Source organism: Eulemur rufifrons, chromosome 7 (assembly GCF_041146395.1).
Source record: "Eulemur rufifrons isolate Redbay chromosome 7, OSU_ERuf_1, whole genome shotgun sequence".
NCBI lineage: Eukaryota > Metazoa > Chordata > Mammalia > Primates > Lemuridae > Eulemur > Eulemur rufifrons.
Window position 1 is genome coordinate 250,903,466 of NC_090989.1, and position 17,936 is coordinate 250,921,401.

The window sequence follows — 17,936 nt, forward strand, 5'->3', positions numbered from 1 at the left end:
TAAGACAGAGTCTTGCTCTGTTGCCCGGGCTAGAGTGCCATGGCATCAGCCTAGCTCACAGCAACCTCAAACTCCTGAGCTCAAGCAATCCTTCTGCCTCAGCCTCCCGAGTAGCTGGGACTACAGGCATGCACCACCATTCCCAGCTAATTTTGTTTATATATTTTTAGTTGTCCAGCTAATTTCTTTCTATTTTTAGTAGAGACAGGGTCTCGCTCTTGCTCAGGCTGATCTCGAACTCCTGACCTCAAGCTGTCCTCCTGCCTCAGCCTCCCAGAGTGCTGGGATTACAGGCGTGAGCCACCGCTCCCGGCTAGGACCACGTACTGTATGATCCCATTTATATGAAATATCTAAAATAGACAAATCCATAGAGACAAAAAGTAGGTTAGTGGTTACCTAGGGCTGAGGGAATGTGGGATGAAGGGTAATGTCTAAGGGGTTTGGCGTTTTTTTTTTTTTAGTTAATGAAAATGTTCTAAAATTGATTGTGGTGGTAGACACACACTCTGAATATACTAAAAGCCATCGAATTGTATACTTTAAATGGGTGAATTATGTGGTGTATGAATTATGACACAATAAAACTGTTTAAAAAACAAAGAAACCCCAGTGAGGTACCTTTTCACACCTACTAGGATGGCTAAAATACTCATGACCAAATGTGGGCAAGGGTAGAGCATCTGGAACTCTCATACATTGCTGGCAGGTGTGTAAAATGATACACCCACTTTGAACAACTGTATGGCAGTTTCTTATAAAATGAAACCTTTGTGTATCGTATGAGCCAGGCTTTCCACTCTTAGATATTTGCATACCTAAGTCACAAAAAGACTTGTACAGGAATATATGTTCATAAGAGCCCCAAACTGGAAACAACCCAAATGTCCATCAACAGAAGAAGGAATAAATAAATTATGGTATTTTCATACAGTGGAATACTACTCATTGATAAATAGGAATGGACTAGTGACATTTGCAACAAGATAGATGAATCTCAAAAACATTACATTACATCAAACAAGCTAGATACAAAAGAGAACTTACTCTATGATTCTTTTTATATGAAATCTAAGAACAGATAAAACTAATCTTTCATAATAAAAATTAGAACATGATTGCTTAGAGGTGGAAATTGGAAGAAGGCACAAAGAAATTTTCTGGGTTGATAGAAATGTTTTTGTTTTTTTGTTTTTGATAGAAATATTTGATATCTTGTTTTGGGTGGTGGTTACACAGATGTATACAATTATCAAAGTATATCAAACTGCCAAAGATATGTGTTTATTATATGTTAATTATACCTCAGTGGGAAAAAAGGGAAAGTATATGAATAGAAAAAAATTATTTTAAAAATTTGTGAGTATAAGAGTATGTTTTCAATGTTTTCTCCTTTGCTCGTCATCTCTCTTGTTATTAGAATCTTGAAATAGGTCAGAAGAATCTAATTCAGTTTTCTCTTACTGCAGTTATCCCCGCTTTGCTGCCCAGAGTGGATGTTGCCCGTTAGTCTCTGATTAAACAGACTGAAAGCTCACTGTATTTTTAGGTAGCCAGTTTGGTCATGGGACAACTCTAATTGTCCCAGTTTTTTCTTTTATTGAACCAACATCTGCTGCCCTGAAATATACTCTCATTGGTCTGCTTTTCTCCACATTTTATGTTCCTCCTGGGAGGTTCAAAATCAGCTGTTATATATTCTCTTCCCAGTGTTTCCTTTCCATGCCTAACAGCTGTGATTGCTTCATTTCTTCTCTGTGAAACGTGCTTACCAGACCACACATTCTCTTAAAAGTGATTACAGCGATGCCAGTTTTCTTGTGGGATTCATCAGAATCCGTATTGCTCAAAGCTAGGTGTTCTCTGAGTACTTCCTTGAGATTTTTTTTTTTTTCTTTATTATTAAAAAAATATGGAACGCTTCACGAATTTGCGTGTCATCCTTGCGCAGGGGCCATGCTAATCTTCTCTGTATTGTTCCAATTTTAGTATATGTGCTGCCGAAGCGAGCACTCCTTGAGATTTTTGACTGAGACAGATGACTGTTTAAATGTGTCCTGATTATTTTCCAGGCTAACCCTTCTGCAGTCTATTCTCTATGGAGTAGAACTTCAAGGCTTTAATCACCTGTTCTGAATCCTGCCCCTGCCTGTGGGAACTCCCCTCAGTTTTATCCCTGGCTCAAGTGAAATAATCTTCTGTTCAAGCTCCTGTTTTTGATAGTGTCCTCAGGAGAATGTCAACTCTATGCACAGTTTGATTATCTATTATGTTATATGGGTCTGCATTTAACAGAAGGTGTAGAGAAGCTCTATCCAGGTATTTATCAGACATATAATCACAAACCCATGCCACACAGTAATTCTCAGAATCTCAGTCGGGAGAAACAGTATTCGGAGAAGATAGCTTGCAGTATCTGCAGTCCATGCATTCGCCCACCTAGCCCCCCCTCCCTGTTTTTCTGTTTTTACAATTGCCCTTAGTCAGCATGGATTCTGGGGAACAATGTATCGGTGCCTTCTAGATTTTTCTTTATTTTTTTTATTTTTATTTTTTTTAAACAAAGGAAATTTATTCTCTCATAGTTCTAGAGGCTCAAAGTCTGGAGCCTGGAGCACAGGTACAAGATACTGAGTCAAACACGCTATCACATTTAAAGCTATTTGGTGTATGTCATGTCCACTCACATTCTATTGGTCAAAATGAGTCATATGGCCACGCCCAAAGTCAGTGAGGTTTTCAAGGAAAGAGGGAGTAAAAGATCAAGAAAAATAATACCATCTGCCTCATATGCCATTTTCTGTTCATTTACAAAGTCCTTATATTCTCTTGTTCCAGCAATAAGAGGCGATTTTGTGTAGGCAGAGGTGAGAGGTCTGGGCGGCTTACTAAATTTCTTGGTTCAGGCGCGCCCTCTACTGCTGACAAAGTGAAATGCAATTTATTTAACAGATGGCACCAGAAGTTTGTGTGTCTTGTGATTTTGTGCTTCTTTTTTCTGTAGGATACTAATTTCCAACATTTGCTTTCTTCTTTCATTCATTATCGCTAGTTCTTTCCAAGTCTTAAATTGCACATTCCTGTCAGATAATGGCAACTACCTAAATTTCTCCACAATCTTCAAAAACCGCACACACACACACACACACACATAAAATTTAAAATTGTGAATAAAATAACCCACCTATAAAATAACTAGAAGACAAACAATACTATACGTTTCTAGTTACAAGTAGGAAATAAACATCTAAAGCAAAGCTAGCCAACCCAGCTTCAGAGCTCACTCTGGAGAGAGTCTAGGAGAGACTGTGCAAAAAATAGGAATGTCAGTGTGAGACCTAGTGGTGGTAGAACACAGATAAAATCACTTCTGGAAAGAGAAAGTCCCCCCTCCAAGTGATTAAATACTAATTTCTGAGACCTGCAGTGCCTTCTGGGGAGCAGAAAGGAAAGGGATTGAGAGTCTATAGAACTAGAGATAATGCTGTCTTAATGTCCTTGCAATAAGTATTACTTTCATAATCATAAAAAAAGCTATTTTGATTTTGGAAAAAAATAGATAGATTTTTATTTCTTTAAATTTCACTTTGGTGTGATACTGTTGACCTACATTGACACTTATAGTAAGAAATGGCCATGTAAAATGTTTTGTGGTGTGCTCTATTAGGATGTTATGTAAGGAACTGTGCTGTGTATTACTCAGTGTTTATGAGTCCTCTTGGGATAAATTCCTGCCTGGTCTTAGTTCCTAAAATAGTTGTTTTTCCTCAAAAACTATTGATCTCATTTTATCTTAGGAATCCTGTGTAACTGACCTAACGTTTGCCTTTATAGTGTACATTTTTAAACTATATCTCATTCTATATTCCTACTATTGTTTTCCTTTTTACATCTTTTAATTTACATTCTCTTATTAAATTTCACATATTTTTACAAGCTAACTCAAAGCCATTTTGAGGTAAAGCAGGAGTAAGTATATACGACTGGCACTCTGGTCTTAGCAGTATAGACAATGGTGTTGGAAAGTCCCCTTGATCTTAGCCATTTTTAGCTCTTGATTCATATTGGCTTTTACTCACTTAAATTATCCAAGTCTTTCTTGTACAAATTCGTATGGAACCCAGTTTCTTCCTTTCTGTATAGTTGATTTTTCAAACCCAGTTGAAAATTTTTTGTTTGTTTGCATTAAATATCTAGCAGAGTATTTGGGCCATGTGTACAGTTTTTCTCAAATTATAATCCTAGGATCCCTTTCAGCCTTATCAAGAGATTTAATAAGCATTCTTTTTGGGTCTTATTCAGTGTTGATAAAATACTAAACAGATTAAGGCTGGCAACAGGGTCCTTTCTCCAGACGGTCTTTAGATTCTTAATACTATTCAACCAGCTGTGACTCTAATTTTTCTGTCAGCAGATATTTCTGTCTCTTGTGCCTAAGCATAGCAGAGCTTTTTAGTATTGTACTCAGATTATTTCCTGATTAACAGGGGCTCCATTTTGTTTTTATTTTCACAGTGTTAGGACCCTTGACACTATTGTTTACAGTTGTCTGTTCATTACCTCTGAAAAAAGCCTCTGTTCTGTTTGAGCAGAAACTTAGCAAAGAAAAGCCTGCTTGCAGAAGCTCCCAGTTGCCAGGGTTTGTTTACTAATTCATTGATTCCACAAATACTGATTGCACTTCCTGCATTATATGAGTCTTTATTGAATGATTGAATGAGTTTTAGAACAGGGGATGAAATTGCATATGTACTTATTGGAAAATGGAATGTGTATTTTAAAAATCAAGAGTTGGATTATATGTTCAATGATTTGAGGCTTTCCTCTTCCCGTGTGTCAGTGAAAATTTTTGGTTCTGTTCAATATACTATTTTATGAATATTATTTCTAATGTTTTATTAGAAGCATTCTATTTTTATTACATTATGTGATTTGATATGTTTTTATAATGTTGCATTTATTCAGATGTTGATTTTCTATGCAAGTAAATATCTAAATTGTTCTGAGGAAGAAGGAAAGTAACGTTAGATCTGCATAATTTCAATTTGATTTTCACTCTTCTGGTCACCATTTATTATGTAGGGCAAGGTATATTTGCATAGATTGATCTTAATGAGATAAATTTTTATTGTAAACTAAAAATGTAAAGTGACATTTTATCAGAAAAATTATGTTAGTGAAAATTAATCCTTATTAGGACTTTATTATATTTTAGTGCATTCAAAACATAACTCTCTAAAAATAACATGCTTATTGCTGACCCCAGCAAATAAAGGAATCCATTATTTCTTGAACCTGTAGGAAGATCAATAGGCTGGGTTCTCTGTCTAGCAAAGAAAAGTCTCAGGTTATTTGAAACTTTTTACTCAATGTGAATGCTCAAACATGATTACTTCAAATTCAACAGTAGCAGTATAAAAGTTATTAAGGATTTTATACCATAATACTAATTTTTTAAATTTCTTTTTAGCAATAGGGACCTTTCTTCAAGCACTTTATGTAAACCCCAATCTATAAAGTATGAAGGCTATGTTTCTTGGGCTGAAGTGAGGACGGAGAATGCAGGTGTCAATCCCTCCACCACTGCTACCAGCTTAGCTAGTCCATCCCTTGCAACATCTCGAAGGCCCAAGGGAGCCTCACAATTCATGGTGTTCAACCATGGGGCCTTATGGACCAGATAACGTTCTCTTAATTTAGGAGTTGCTTCACTCTAATGCTGTTCTTGGGATGTGCTACAGAAGCACTGGGAAATATTAACAGAATTTAACATGGACTTTTTTATTTCTTCCTGTGATAAAACTCTTAGGTGGGTCTTAGAGCTGCTGTATAAGCCCACATTCATTTCTGCATCAGGTCTGATCAACATGCTAATGAAAGGCGTTTTGTGTTTTCTTATAGATTGTTTGGAATATTTCAAGAACCCATACAGGTTACTAATCTTTTGTTTTTGAAATTATGTCCTCAAGTATGCTACTGCGGCAGCACCTCCAGAGATGTGTTATGTGGAACAGACGTAGGAAAGTCTGATGGATTTGGAGACTTCAGCTGTTTAAAGATATGTGGCAAGTAAGGTTCAACGTTTTCCTCCGTTGGAATAAAACTGCAGTTTATGCAACAATTATGTAATTGCATGTTTTTCTTAACAGGGACTTGAAATGTGGGAACCATACATGTTCTCAAATGTGCCACCCTCAGCCCTGCCAGCCATGCCCACGGCTCCCCCAGCTGGTGCGTTGTTGCCCTTGTGGCCAAACTCCTCTCAGCCAATTGCTAGAACTCGGAAGTAATGGTCGGAAAACATGCATGGATCCTGTCCCTTCATGTGGAAAAGTGTGCGGCAAGCCTCTGCCTTGTGGTTCCTTAGGTAACTAGTAGGCATAAAGTTGGCTTTAAAAATATTCTGTAAATGTTTGACAGCAATGACTACTTAGACAAAGTAGTATTAAATACCAGTTACAATATCAGAAGTTCTTCTAAATATTACGATGAAATTTGTGTAGGTACTTTTTCTTTCCTCCTCAAAATATCCGTGTGAAAATATACATTTACGCAAGTGATATCTGTGATTCAGATATTTTATTAATTCTAGACAGCTGTGGTGAGATGCTATTCCATGGGGGGGCAGCAGGTAATGATCTCTCATAGGAGCCTACATTAGTATGAATAACATATATGTTTTTACTAATCCGGGGTTCAGCAAGTGTTTAAAAGCATTTTTATATAATAGGAACATGCTAAAATAACTGTAGGTAAGATATTTAAAACTAAAATTCTGCCAGGCACAGTGGCATGCACCTTTAGTCTCAGCTACTTGGGAGGCTGAGGCAAGGAGGATTACTTGAGCCCAGGAGTTTGAGGCTACAATGTGTTATGACTGTGCCTGTGTGTAGCCACTGCACTCCAGCCTGGTCAACATAGCAAGACCCTATCGCTAAAAAAAAAAAGAACTAAAATTCTAAGTACACTGTAACTTCTGCCATTAGGCCACTCAAGGACTATCAGTTTCTATAGCTAAGTTTCCCATCTAACTGAGGATAGCACCTCTTGAACATCATTTTGAACAAAGATTTTTGTAAAATTTACATTCTTTTCTTTAAACAGGTTAGTGGAAGTGATTTCTTTCTTTCTTTTTCATGAATCTCAGTTACTATATGACAGTTAATACAGAGCTGCCCTCAGGGACTGCAGAAGTTTCTCAGGCAATTTGTCCCATACTAATGTGCAGTTTGAATGGTTTTATCTGTTTGTTAAAGCTCTTTGTCGTTTATTTTCTTATCAATGCTTTTAACATGCCAGCTTGCTTATCTTTAGTGACTCCCCCTTCTGATTTGTGGCTTCTGATTACTTGGATATAGAAACCAGAAAAAGCTTGTTGGAATTAGATGTAAAATCATCTGAATTTCTAACTGAGCCTATCTGACTTAGTCTTTGGGGAATATATGTATGCAATTTTGCAATGACTTGGCAACTTCTCTCCTGAGTGAGTGTTCAAAGGCCATGTATTTAGAAAAATGAAAGTAGGCAACTGAGACTGAATAGGAAAGATACTCCTATAACTAACTGTGCCTCTTTTTGGTAATGCTAGAATCTTTAGATTTGGTTTTCATTTTATCAAGAAGATAGATTTCACATTTCTTCTAAGTACCTGCAGGAAGCAGTAGGAGCACCCTACCTAATCCTTTTTCTCAACATGAGTTTAAAATTATGTATAGAGGAAAAATGCTCTTCTTATATTTTAATACATATTCCAGCTGTATTAGGAAAACCAATTATCCATTAGTTCTCTGCCTACCAAGAAAATGTATCTATGATATGGAGATCAAATGTCTTCTAAATCAAAAAGGATGGTAAAGTTTTTCCCTTTTCCGAAAGCACACGGGTTCTGTAAGAATTTCATCTACAATGACCAGAAATCCTACCCAAGGCTTAGGGATCCTGTTGGCGATGAGAGAAAAAGGAAATGTGAAATGGGTAATAGAAGGGAACTTGAGCAAGAGAGGGATAGTAACTGTCAGTAACAGACCTTGGGGTGGGACAAAAACCAGGTTAAGAGATTGGCGGGTAACTGCTATACCTAGCTTTTTTTGTTGTTGTTTTTGTTTTGTTTTATTTTTTTAGAGACAGGGTCTTGCTCAGGTCATCCAGCTAGAGTGCAGTGGCGTCATCATAGCTCACTGCAGCCTCAAACTCCTGGGCTCAAGCAATCTTCCTGCCTCAACTAGCCTCCTAAGTAGCTGGACCTACAGGTGTACACCATTGCGCCCAGCTAATTTTTTTATTGTTTTATAGAGATGGGGTCTCATTATGTTGCCCAGACTGGTTTCAAAGTCATAGCTTCAAGCAGTCCTCCCACTTCAGCCTCCCAAAGTGCTGGGATTACAGGAATGAGCCACTGCACCTAGCCTTTAGCACATTTTTAATCATGAAAAACTTTTAAGGAACTAGGCTGAGTTGGACTAAGAAGCTCAAAGACAAACCTGTGCCCAGTGATAACAATGGCTTTCAAGTTTTTCAGACCTAGTTTATCTATAGAAAGCTCGTTTAGGTCTTTTAAGTATCTCACCCAGTAGGAAATTTCCATCCCAAAGATACAGCTTCGGTATAAGAGATTGGGTAGAATTGTACTTTCAGGATGATAGCATGAGGAGCTGCCTGTGGATCTGCTCTCCAGTAACACAAGCAAAGCTGGGGAAAGCTATAAAAAGGCAACCATTTAAAGTCTCTGGAAATTGTACTAAGGGCATACATCAAATGAAGAAATATTTATTCAAGAAAATCTATAAAACTCAGGTAAGCCACAGCAAGAGTCTGTGGCATTGAGCTATAACATACACCCTCCCTCCTCCCCTCAGCTCAGCTTGACAAAAGCTCCACTCAGGAAGAGTGTGGCCAAGAAGACAAGGCTTCCTCTCCCCTCAGCTCCCAGTCAAGGGTTACTGTACTCACCAGGAAGGGCACACTGCCAACATTACTCTTGCCCTCCAACTCTAAGGTGAAGAGGCTGAATTTCTGGTGAGTGTAGCTGAGATGTTGGGGGCTCCCTTTCTCCACCCAGCTGCCATCTATAGAATGGAGGCCCTGCCCCATTTGTAGCACAATACTGGGGCCCTAGTCATCCTCCAGCTCACTCATAGGGCAAAGGTTCCACACAGAGAAGACAAGAAGCTACTGCCCCACCCAGCATCTGGAGTGTTGCCTCGGAAACTTTTCCCAGGGAGAGAGGCAGTTCATAAGAAAAGAGAACTTTAAAGTATTCCCCAAAGGAACTAACTTTATTTGAAACAGAATATGGGGAATTTCAGGCCTAAGGATACTTTAGAAAGCTTATCTTAATAAAGCACTTGAGAGCTCATCTTAATAAAGAGCAATAAACTAAACTATTGGCCAGCTAGTTCACCAGAGAGAATCGGAGGAAGATAGCTAAAAGGTTCCCTCCTGGGATTAGAACAAACCTCGGAGATTTATTGCAAAGACGACTATGGCCCAAATTTAATTGTGTCAGACTGCTGAACGATTTGTGCCCTAGGGCATTGTCAAAAACAGCAGACTGGCAATCAGTGGACTGTAATCCAAATGAGCCACACAGCTTAACAGAGAGAGCAGAGAAAGAGACATCAAAGAGAGCCCTGTTAAAACCACTGTCATCCCAGGGTGAGTGTGCACCCCCAAGGCTGTGCCATCCAAAGAATGACACCAGTGGCTTCATACTAACGTAGTCTAGCCAAGTCACAAAACAAATAAACAAGCAAACCACAACAAAAACAAGCTGTGGAGAGGGGAAGCAGTATACAGCTGTAATATATTAGCTAAAACCTCTAAGTTTCCAAGAAAAAATTATCAGATATGCAAAGAAAAAGGGAGAAAGCAGGCAACAGAAACTGCCTGTGAGAGTAAAAAAACATGAGATTTAATGGAGACTTAAGGATACCTGTTATAAATACATTCAAAGAATTAAAGGAAGCCATGCTTGAAGAGGTAACAGAAGGTATGAAGACTATGTCTCATCAAATAAAGAATATCAATAAAGATATAGAAATTATAAAAACCAAATAGGAATTCGGAAATTGAAAAATACAATAACTGAAATGAAAAATTTATAAAGGGGCTCAACAGTAGATTTAGCTAGCAGAAGAAATGATCAGTGAACATGAAGATAGGTCAGTAGAGATTATATAATCCAAAGGACAGAGACAAAATAGAATGAAGAAAAGTGAACAGAGCCTCAGACAAATGTGACACACCTTTAAGTGCATCAATGTACATATAATGGGGATATGAGAAGGCTAGTAGAAAGGACCAGGAAAATACTTGAAGAAATAATGAGTGAAAATGTTCAAATTTACTGAAAAATATTAGTGTACATATCCATGAAGCTCAGCAAACTCCAATTAGGATAAATGCAAAGAGATCCACATCCAGGCACCTAATAAAAATGCTGACAGCCAAAGACAAGGAGAAAATCTTGAAAGCAGCAAGAGAAAATTGACTCCTCACATAGAAGGGAACTTCTGTAAGATTAACAGTGGACTTCTCATCAGAAACAGTGGAGAAAGCATCACAACCTGAAGGCAGTAGGATGACACATTCAAAGTACTGAAAGAAAACTGCCAACCCTGAATCTTATATCCAGCAAAACTATCTTTAAAAAATGAAGATAAACAAAAACTAGAAAAAGTCATTGGCTGGGCACAGTGGCTCACGCCAGTAATCCTTGCTCTCTGAGAGGCTGAGGCAGGAGTATCGCTTGAGGTCAGAAGTTCGAGACCAATCTGAGCAAGAGCAAGATACCCATCTCTACAAAAAGTACAAAAATCATCTGGGCATAGTGGCATGTGCATGTAGTCCCAACTACTCAGGAGGCCGAGGCAGGAGGATCTCTTGAGCACAGCAGTTTGAGGTTGCAGTGAGCTATGATGATGCCACTGCACTCTAGCAGGGCAGCATAGCAAGACCCCATCTCAAAAAAAACAAAGAAAAAACAATTCATTGCTATCAGGCCAACTTGCCTTACAATAAATACTAAGAGAAGTTCTTCAGGCTAAAAGTAAGTAAATCCAGATGGAAGTTCGAAATACACATGGAAACACAAAGAGCACTAGTAAAGGTAATTATATAATTATAAAAGACAGTATAAATTCTCTCAACTGACTTAAAAAATAATTGTATATAATAATGTGTATACAATTGTATTGTTAGGCCTATAACATCTAGAAATATATTTGGCAATAATAGCACAAGGGAGGTAGATGTGATCAGACTTGTATTGGAATAAAGAAATGATACCAGATGGTGACAAACCCACAGGAACAAATGAGGAAAGCCAGAAATGGTAAATTAAAAAATAAAACAAACTATAAATATATATGTCCTCTCTTAGCTTCCTTAATAGATATAACATTATATGAAGTTATAATTATAACAATGTAGTATTGGGCTTGTAACATAGATATAATATGTATAACAAAAATAACACAAAAGAGAAGAGGAATAGAGTTATGTAGGAGTAAAGCTTCTGTATCTCACTGGAATTAGTATAAATCTGAAGTAAATTCTGTTAAGATGCATATGGTAAGCCCTAGAGCAACCATTAAAAAACTAACTCAAAAATGTAGTGAAAGGTGGGCGGAGGTCGGGGATTGTCTTAGGCAGAGATAGGACAGAGATGAGACCATCAGAATCATCAAATATAGTTGAACAGCAATTGCCTGAAGCTGAATGGCCTCCCTTTAAAAGCTCTGTATTTCTGCTTATTATTAGAGGACAATGACATTTTTTAGACAGTAGTCTACATCCTCCTCATTTGCTGGCAAATTATAAGCTCCTCTTTCCTTCTCAAAAAAAAAAAGTAGTGAAAAACATCATTAAAGGAATTACACTACAGAAAATCTTGACTTTATGCAAAAGAAGCAGTAAAGAAGGATTAGATTAACAAGAAGAGACAGAAAACTAAAAATAAAATGGCAGACATAAATCCAGCTACATTAATAATAACATTAAATGTGAATGGATTAAACAAAAGCAGATTTTTCAGGCTGGATAAAACAAAAATTAAGATCCAGCTATATGCTATCTTCAGGAAACAGATTTTAGAGTCCAAAATAAAATGAGGCTGAAAGTTAAAGGATGGGAAAAATACATCATATCAATATTAGCTATAAAAAGAGACTCTGAGTTATCCCAGAGGGATCCCAGAAACAGGACTTGTCCTAAACCTAGTTTAGCAGAGTGAGTGCAGGCCACCCATCACGAGACACTCACAGAGCTTGAGACAGAGATTATGGATCATGGCTTGTGGGGATTTATGATCCCCAGATGACTCTCAAAGTCAAGAGCATTTCAATAAAGTCATCCATGGCTACAATTTAAGGAGATCCAAGTCTAATCTAGAGACTTGGGGCCTAAAGAAAGAGTCAGAAGATCTATTCTTTGACTTAGACTAAGCATCGTGCACTCCAAAGCATATTCCAGTGTCTAATGCTGGACCCGGTCCTTGTTAGAAAGGCCCAGTCTGCTGGATGAAGGGAAGATATAGGAAGAAGTACTGGCTATATCCTTCCTCCTTCAACTCTGATTCTGGAGTTTCAGGGAGTAGAAGGTGGAAAACCAGTGTGACTAGTTAATTTAGAAGTATGAAAATGAGTAGCTGCAATTTTCATTCCCAGCTCTTTTCATTTTTATTAAAGATTTCATTCATACCTGTGAAAAGCTCTGCCATGAAGGAGACTGTGGACCATGCTCTCGCACATCGGTTATTTCCTGCAGATGCTCTTTCAGAACAAAGGTAAATCCTAAACAATGCTAGGGTTGTTGCCATCAGTGCTTTTTAAAATGGTGATTATGGGAGGGGAGGAATCAAAATAACCTCAGTTTTATTCCTGTCATACTCTGTATGATTCATTGAATCTAGTCAGTGTATGCTAACAGCCACTATGGTCCAGTTGTAGGACAGGTATGGGGGGAGGTTGAGGCACTCAAGGCTCAGAGGCCAATAGTAGGGATATGGCAGATAGACAAATAGCTCTACCAAATACAAGTGTGTTCATGCTAGATGCCTGAAAAGAGGAATAATAGCACTGTTGAAAGGAGTCAGAGGACATTAGAGGAAACACAGGCCACAAGACCACCCTCACTTCTCACACCTACTCCAAGAGTTTAGACAGCTGCTTAATTAGATAGAACAGTCCACATGACCACTCACTTCTGATACCAACCTCTTTTTTTTTTTTTTAAACATTTTATAGTTTTATTTATTTTACCATCTGGGTTTGTGTTAAGTGCCCTGATACCAACTTCTGATACCAACTGCAAGTTCACTGGTCCCTAAGACCACCCTCAAGGCTTGATAATTTGGTGAAAGGACTCACTGAATTCACTGATGGTTACACTCACGTTTACAGTTCTATTACAAGGGAAAGGATACAGATTAAATCAGCCAAGGAAAGAAGTATGTGGGGCAGAGTCCAAAAAAGTACCAAATGTGGCACTTCATTTTTCTTCTCCCTGTGGAGTCAGGATAGTGTTACTGTCTCAGTGTCAATGTGTGACCGTATGCATGGAGTATTGCCAACTGGGGAAGCTCACCCATGCCTGGAAGTTCACAGTTTTTATAGGGGCTCCATCGTGTAGCCATGGCTGGCTGATCTCAGTCTCCAGTCTCTCCAGAGGTCTGCTGATACCGTGTGACCCAAAACACCCATCCTAAGACTATCCAGTGTGACCAGCCTGTTCCTAAATCGTATTATTAATATTAGACTATCCAGTGACCCAAGGCTCCAGGCAAACAACGACACTGCTATCAGGCATGGCATTCCAGTAGGCTTAGAGATTACCTCTCAGAAACCAAGTGTAAAGGCCAACCCTCTCTTTGGGTAAGGTTAATTCGTCACTGAACAACTGTTTTGTCAGTTTCTATTTTCTGCCCTGGGTAGTTTTGATCAGACTTTGTGTTATAAAAGTGGCATCTTAACATTTTGGAGTTAGACTGTAGTGCCCATTCATATGTATGTAACCAGAAGAGACAAGCAGCTTTCCTGTAGTAGTCTTCAGATGATCCAGCTGTGGAAACATACTGAGTGTTGCTTTATCCTGCTCTTCAACCTACTTGTTTCATTTCGGTGCATATCAGCACCTGTTGGAACAGAGCATAGGACTGGGTGGAGACAGTTCTGAACAGTTGGTTCTGTTAAATACAACCCAAGGTCTGGGCAGCAAACAACTTGCAAATTATTCTGAGAATACAGGCCATAAATTGGAAGCTAGTTTAATAGGTAACCTTCTCAATAAAAGGGAAAAAAGTATAAAAGTAGTGCAGTTTACATGTGGCAAAAGTTGTGTATGCATATGTGGTTTTTTTCCTGAAAAGAAACTGCAGTATACATGGGACAGTAGAGGTTATTTTGAATGTCAGGTATGGGACCACTTTTTACCCCATAAATACTAAATTAAAGACTGAGATACTGTGATTTAGCAATGCCCGCAGATGTTTGTGTGATTAAGAATTAGAAGCAGTGCTGGGACATGTAAGATAGAAATGGCTGCTGTCAGCTTGCTTCTTTCTCCCCAGAAATCCCTTTCTCTATCCCTGTGCTTTCATGCTTCTCTTTCACTCTTTGTCCTTCTTCTATAATAATAGTGGACCCCATGGCAATGAGTACATTCTTGAAAAGCTATAAGTTGAATGTTTACTAATAAAATTCATTTCCATAATTGATGGAGGAGCTCACTGTCAATACAAATTCTCTTAAATCCTTTTGACAAAGTCAAAAACTCCAAAAAGCTGATTCTCGTCACCACTTTGTTTAGCCAGATTTTTTATGAATATGGATTCTAAAAGAAATGGTTTTTGTAATGGAATGGGCTTTCCACAGAAATGAGTTTTCTAGATATATTAAATTTACTTCTTAAACTTTCAGAGGTTGCTTTCTTTTCATCACTTTGGTGGGAATCCTTGAGGAAGGATGTTTGCATTGGCAGGAACATTCACTTAGTTGCATGAATCACTTTTGCTTTGTATCTGTAGAGAGCATGTGGGGGGAATTATTTCATATCAATAATCCTAGACAACTCATTTTTTATCTAAAACATATATTTTCTAGCCAAGAACTTTCTATTTCTTAGACCTCTTCGCATCTGTTATCAACTCTCGTGGCTGCTTTTTTTTTTTTTTTTTTTTTTTTTTTCAGGTCATTTTTACTAAGAAGGAATGCTTTTATCATTTTTCTAGTTTCTGAGTACATGGCAACCTGTAAGTGACATCAAAGCCGAAATCAGATATAAATCCTGAGCACCCAGCCAGGCTCATTCTCATTCTAACCCAAGTGGCTGACCCACTCCCCATACGCCAGCCTCACCACACATGTTATTTAGGATCATGTCTCAGTAAAATTATACATGATAGACCTTTGGGGCTACTCACACATAATCAAAATCACAGTAATGAAACTTCAGAGACCAAAACAAAGGTCTGCTATATTTCACTTTGTTATGATTTGGTGATACTGTCCGGGGTGCTCTTGAGTGTATAGAGCCATTTGCCCCTGCATTAAATGGCACCAGATTTTCAACCTCTTTTCAATTCTTATATCTGTTTTTTATGGCTTTTTCTGTCTGTACCCCATCAGGGGTTACCACTCTTTGCTTTGCATAGTTTTAGCAGCCTGTGTTTCCATTCAGAGTTTATAATTCCTAATCTACTGTGAATTTGGAAACCAGACCACAAAGATTGTTAGCATTGTATGTGTGTAAAAAGTCTGTAAACCTGGGGTCCTCACACTAATATAGGGATTGGGATAGCTCCAGGCCTGTGAGGTTGGTGAATAAGTGACTGTCAGAGAAGTACAGGATATTTGGGATATATGTGTTAAATGTAGTATGATACTATAGTTGTGTTGTTTTAATTATTCCTAAAGTAGTTACAGTTTCTTTTTCTTTTTCCATAGGAGCTTCCATGTACCAGTCTGAAAAGTGAAGGTATGACTGGGAAGGGACATGAGGGAATTTTCTGGGATGAAGGTAATGTTCTGTATTTTGATAGGGCACTGGGTTATGTATTTGTCAAAATTCAGCAAAGGAATACTTAAAAGTTGTGCATTTCATTGTAAACTTTTATCTCCAAAGAAAAGAACCATAAATTGAATTCTAGATAATGAAATGCTGAAATAAGTACTTAAGTGTACTCATGTCTACAGCTTTCTTTGAAATACACTAAAAAATAAGATAAATTGATAGATGGATAAAAGAATGAAAATATACATATATATGGAAAAAGTATGTTAATGGTAGAATCTAGGTAGTGGGTACATGGGTGTTGTCTGTAAAATTATTTCAATTTTGTATATGTTTGAAATTTTTAAAGTTGTTGAGAGAGTGGGGAGTGAAGGTACATGATAGCTAATGAAGCAGACTTTTGACACACTGGCTCTGATGCTTGATCCCCTTAAGGAATGACAGGACTGCTGGATACCTGGAGCAGGGACGTAGCAGCAGCCTTGAGGCCTAGGATATTATCTCTTTCTCAGGCCTGGATCCTGATTTCTCACACACTTCTGGTTCTATCCTTGTTTTGATAACCATCACACAGTCTTGTTTAAGCCACTTTATTTTATTTTTTTCTTTTTTCCGAAAGTTGCACCAAAGTAAAGCACAGCTCTAGTTGATGCGGGTGTGTTGTGTAGGCATTACCAGTACTGCCCTCACTACCCGTTCATTGGACAGTAGCGCTACCCCAAGAAAAGGATGGTTATGTTAAGCCACTTGAAAACCTTTTTGGAAAAGTGATAGAACAAAAGTATGTGCAAAATAAAAGCTTTTATTCTAGTTAGGAAGAAAGCTGTATTTGTTAGAGAACTTTTGAATGCAGGTAAGAGAAAACCGAAGGAAAAGCAACTTTCACAATAAGGGAGTTTACTGTCACACTTTAACAGGCAGTTTGGAGGCAGAACAAGTCCAAGATTGGTTAATTCTAAGCTCAGTGATTCCAGGACTTCAGTTCAGCTTCTCTGTGATTTTCTTGGTTTTCTCTTCATGGGTATGTGTTAACTACGGCAAATCTACACATTGGGTCTTTGCCCAACAACATCAAAACAATATCTATGAGGACAGTCTTTATCCTCTCTTCTCTTTTTTTTTTTAATTTTTAAAATTTTTTTGTTTTTAATTATTTTGGGTACTGTATAATAGTTGCATATATTTATATGGTACATGTGATATTTTGATGCAGGCATACAATGTATAATAATCAAATTAGGGTAATAGGGGTATCCATCACCTTTATTTACCATTTCTTTGTGTTAAGAACATTCCGATTCTGTTTTAGTTATTTTAAAGTATACTTTAACTTATTGTTGATTATAGTCACTTTGTTGTGCTATCAAATATTGTTCATTCTAACTAATTATATTAATATTTTTGTGCCTATTAACCCTCCCCACTTTATCCTCCCCTCTTCAGTACCCCTCCCAGCCTCTGGTAACCATCATTCTACTCTCTGCCTCCATGAAATCAATTGTTTTAATATTTAGCTCCCATATATGAGTAAGAACATCTGAAATTTGTCTTTCTGTGCTTGGCTTATTTCACTTAATATAATGTTCTCTAGTTCCATGCATGTTGTTGCAAATGACAGGATTTTGTTCTCTTTTATGACTCAGTAATATTCCATTGTATATATAATATGTACCACATTTTCTTTATCCATTCATCTGCTGATGGACACTTAGGTTGATTGCAAATCTTGGCTATTGTGAGTAGTGCTACAGTAAACATGGGAGTGCAAATACCTTTTCAATATGCTGACTTTCTTTTGGATATATATCTAGCAGTGGGATTACTGGGTCATATGGTAGTTTTAGTGTTAGTTTTTTTTTTTTTTTGAGGATCCTCCATACTGTTCTCCATAGTGGTTGCGCTAATTTACATTCCCACCAACAGTGTAT

General features: G+C 37.7%; 1 protein-coding gene and 2 non-coding genes across 5 annotated transcripts in view; 1 reads left to right on the forward strand and 2 right to left on the reverse strand.

Moving 5' to 3' along the window:
* The window catches only part of NFX1 (nuclear transcription factor, X-box binding 1), an 81,639-nt gene that overhangs the window by 28,734 nt on the left and 34,969 nt on the right, over positions 1–17,936 (forward strand). For all 3 annotated transcript variants that reach the window (XM_069476513.1, XM_069476514.1, XM_069476516.1), the window contains exons 8-11: positions 5,970–6,069; positions 6,150–6,367; positions 12,687–12,784; positions 15,942–15,972. In XM_069476513.1, coding sequence (XP_069332614.1) covers positions 5,970–6,069; positions 6,150–6,367; positions 12,687–12,784; positions 15,942–15,972 — 447 coding nt within the window. The remainder of the gene's footprint in view (positions 1–5,969; positions 6,070–6,149; positions 6,368–12,686; positions 12,785–15,941; positions 15,973–17,936) is intronic.
* On the reverse strand, positions 1,907–2,013 carry LOC138388728 (U6 spliceosomal RNA). The gene has a single exon (XR_011234220.1). It is a non-coding gene; the product is annotated as a U6 spliceosomal RNA (small nuclear RNA).
* Positions 16,617–16,742, reverse strand: LOC138389020 (U4atac minor spliceosomal RNA). The gene has a single exon (XR_011234464.1). It is a non-coding gene; the product is annotated as a U4atac minor spliceosomal RNA (small nuclear RNA).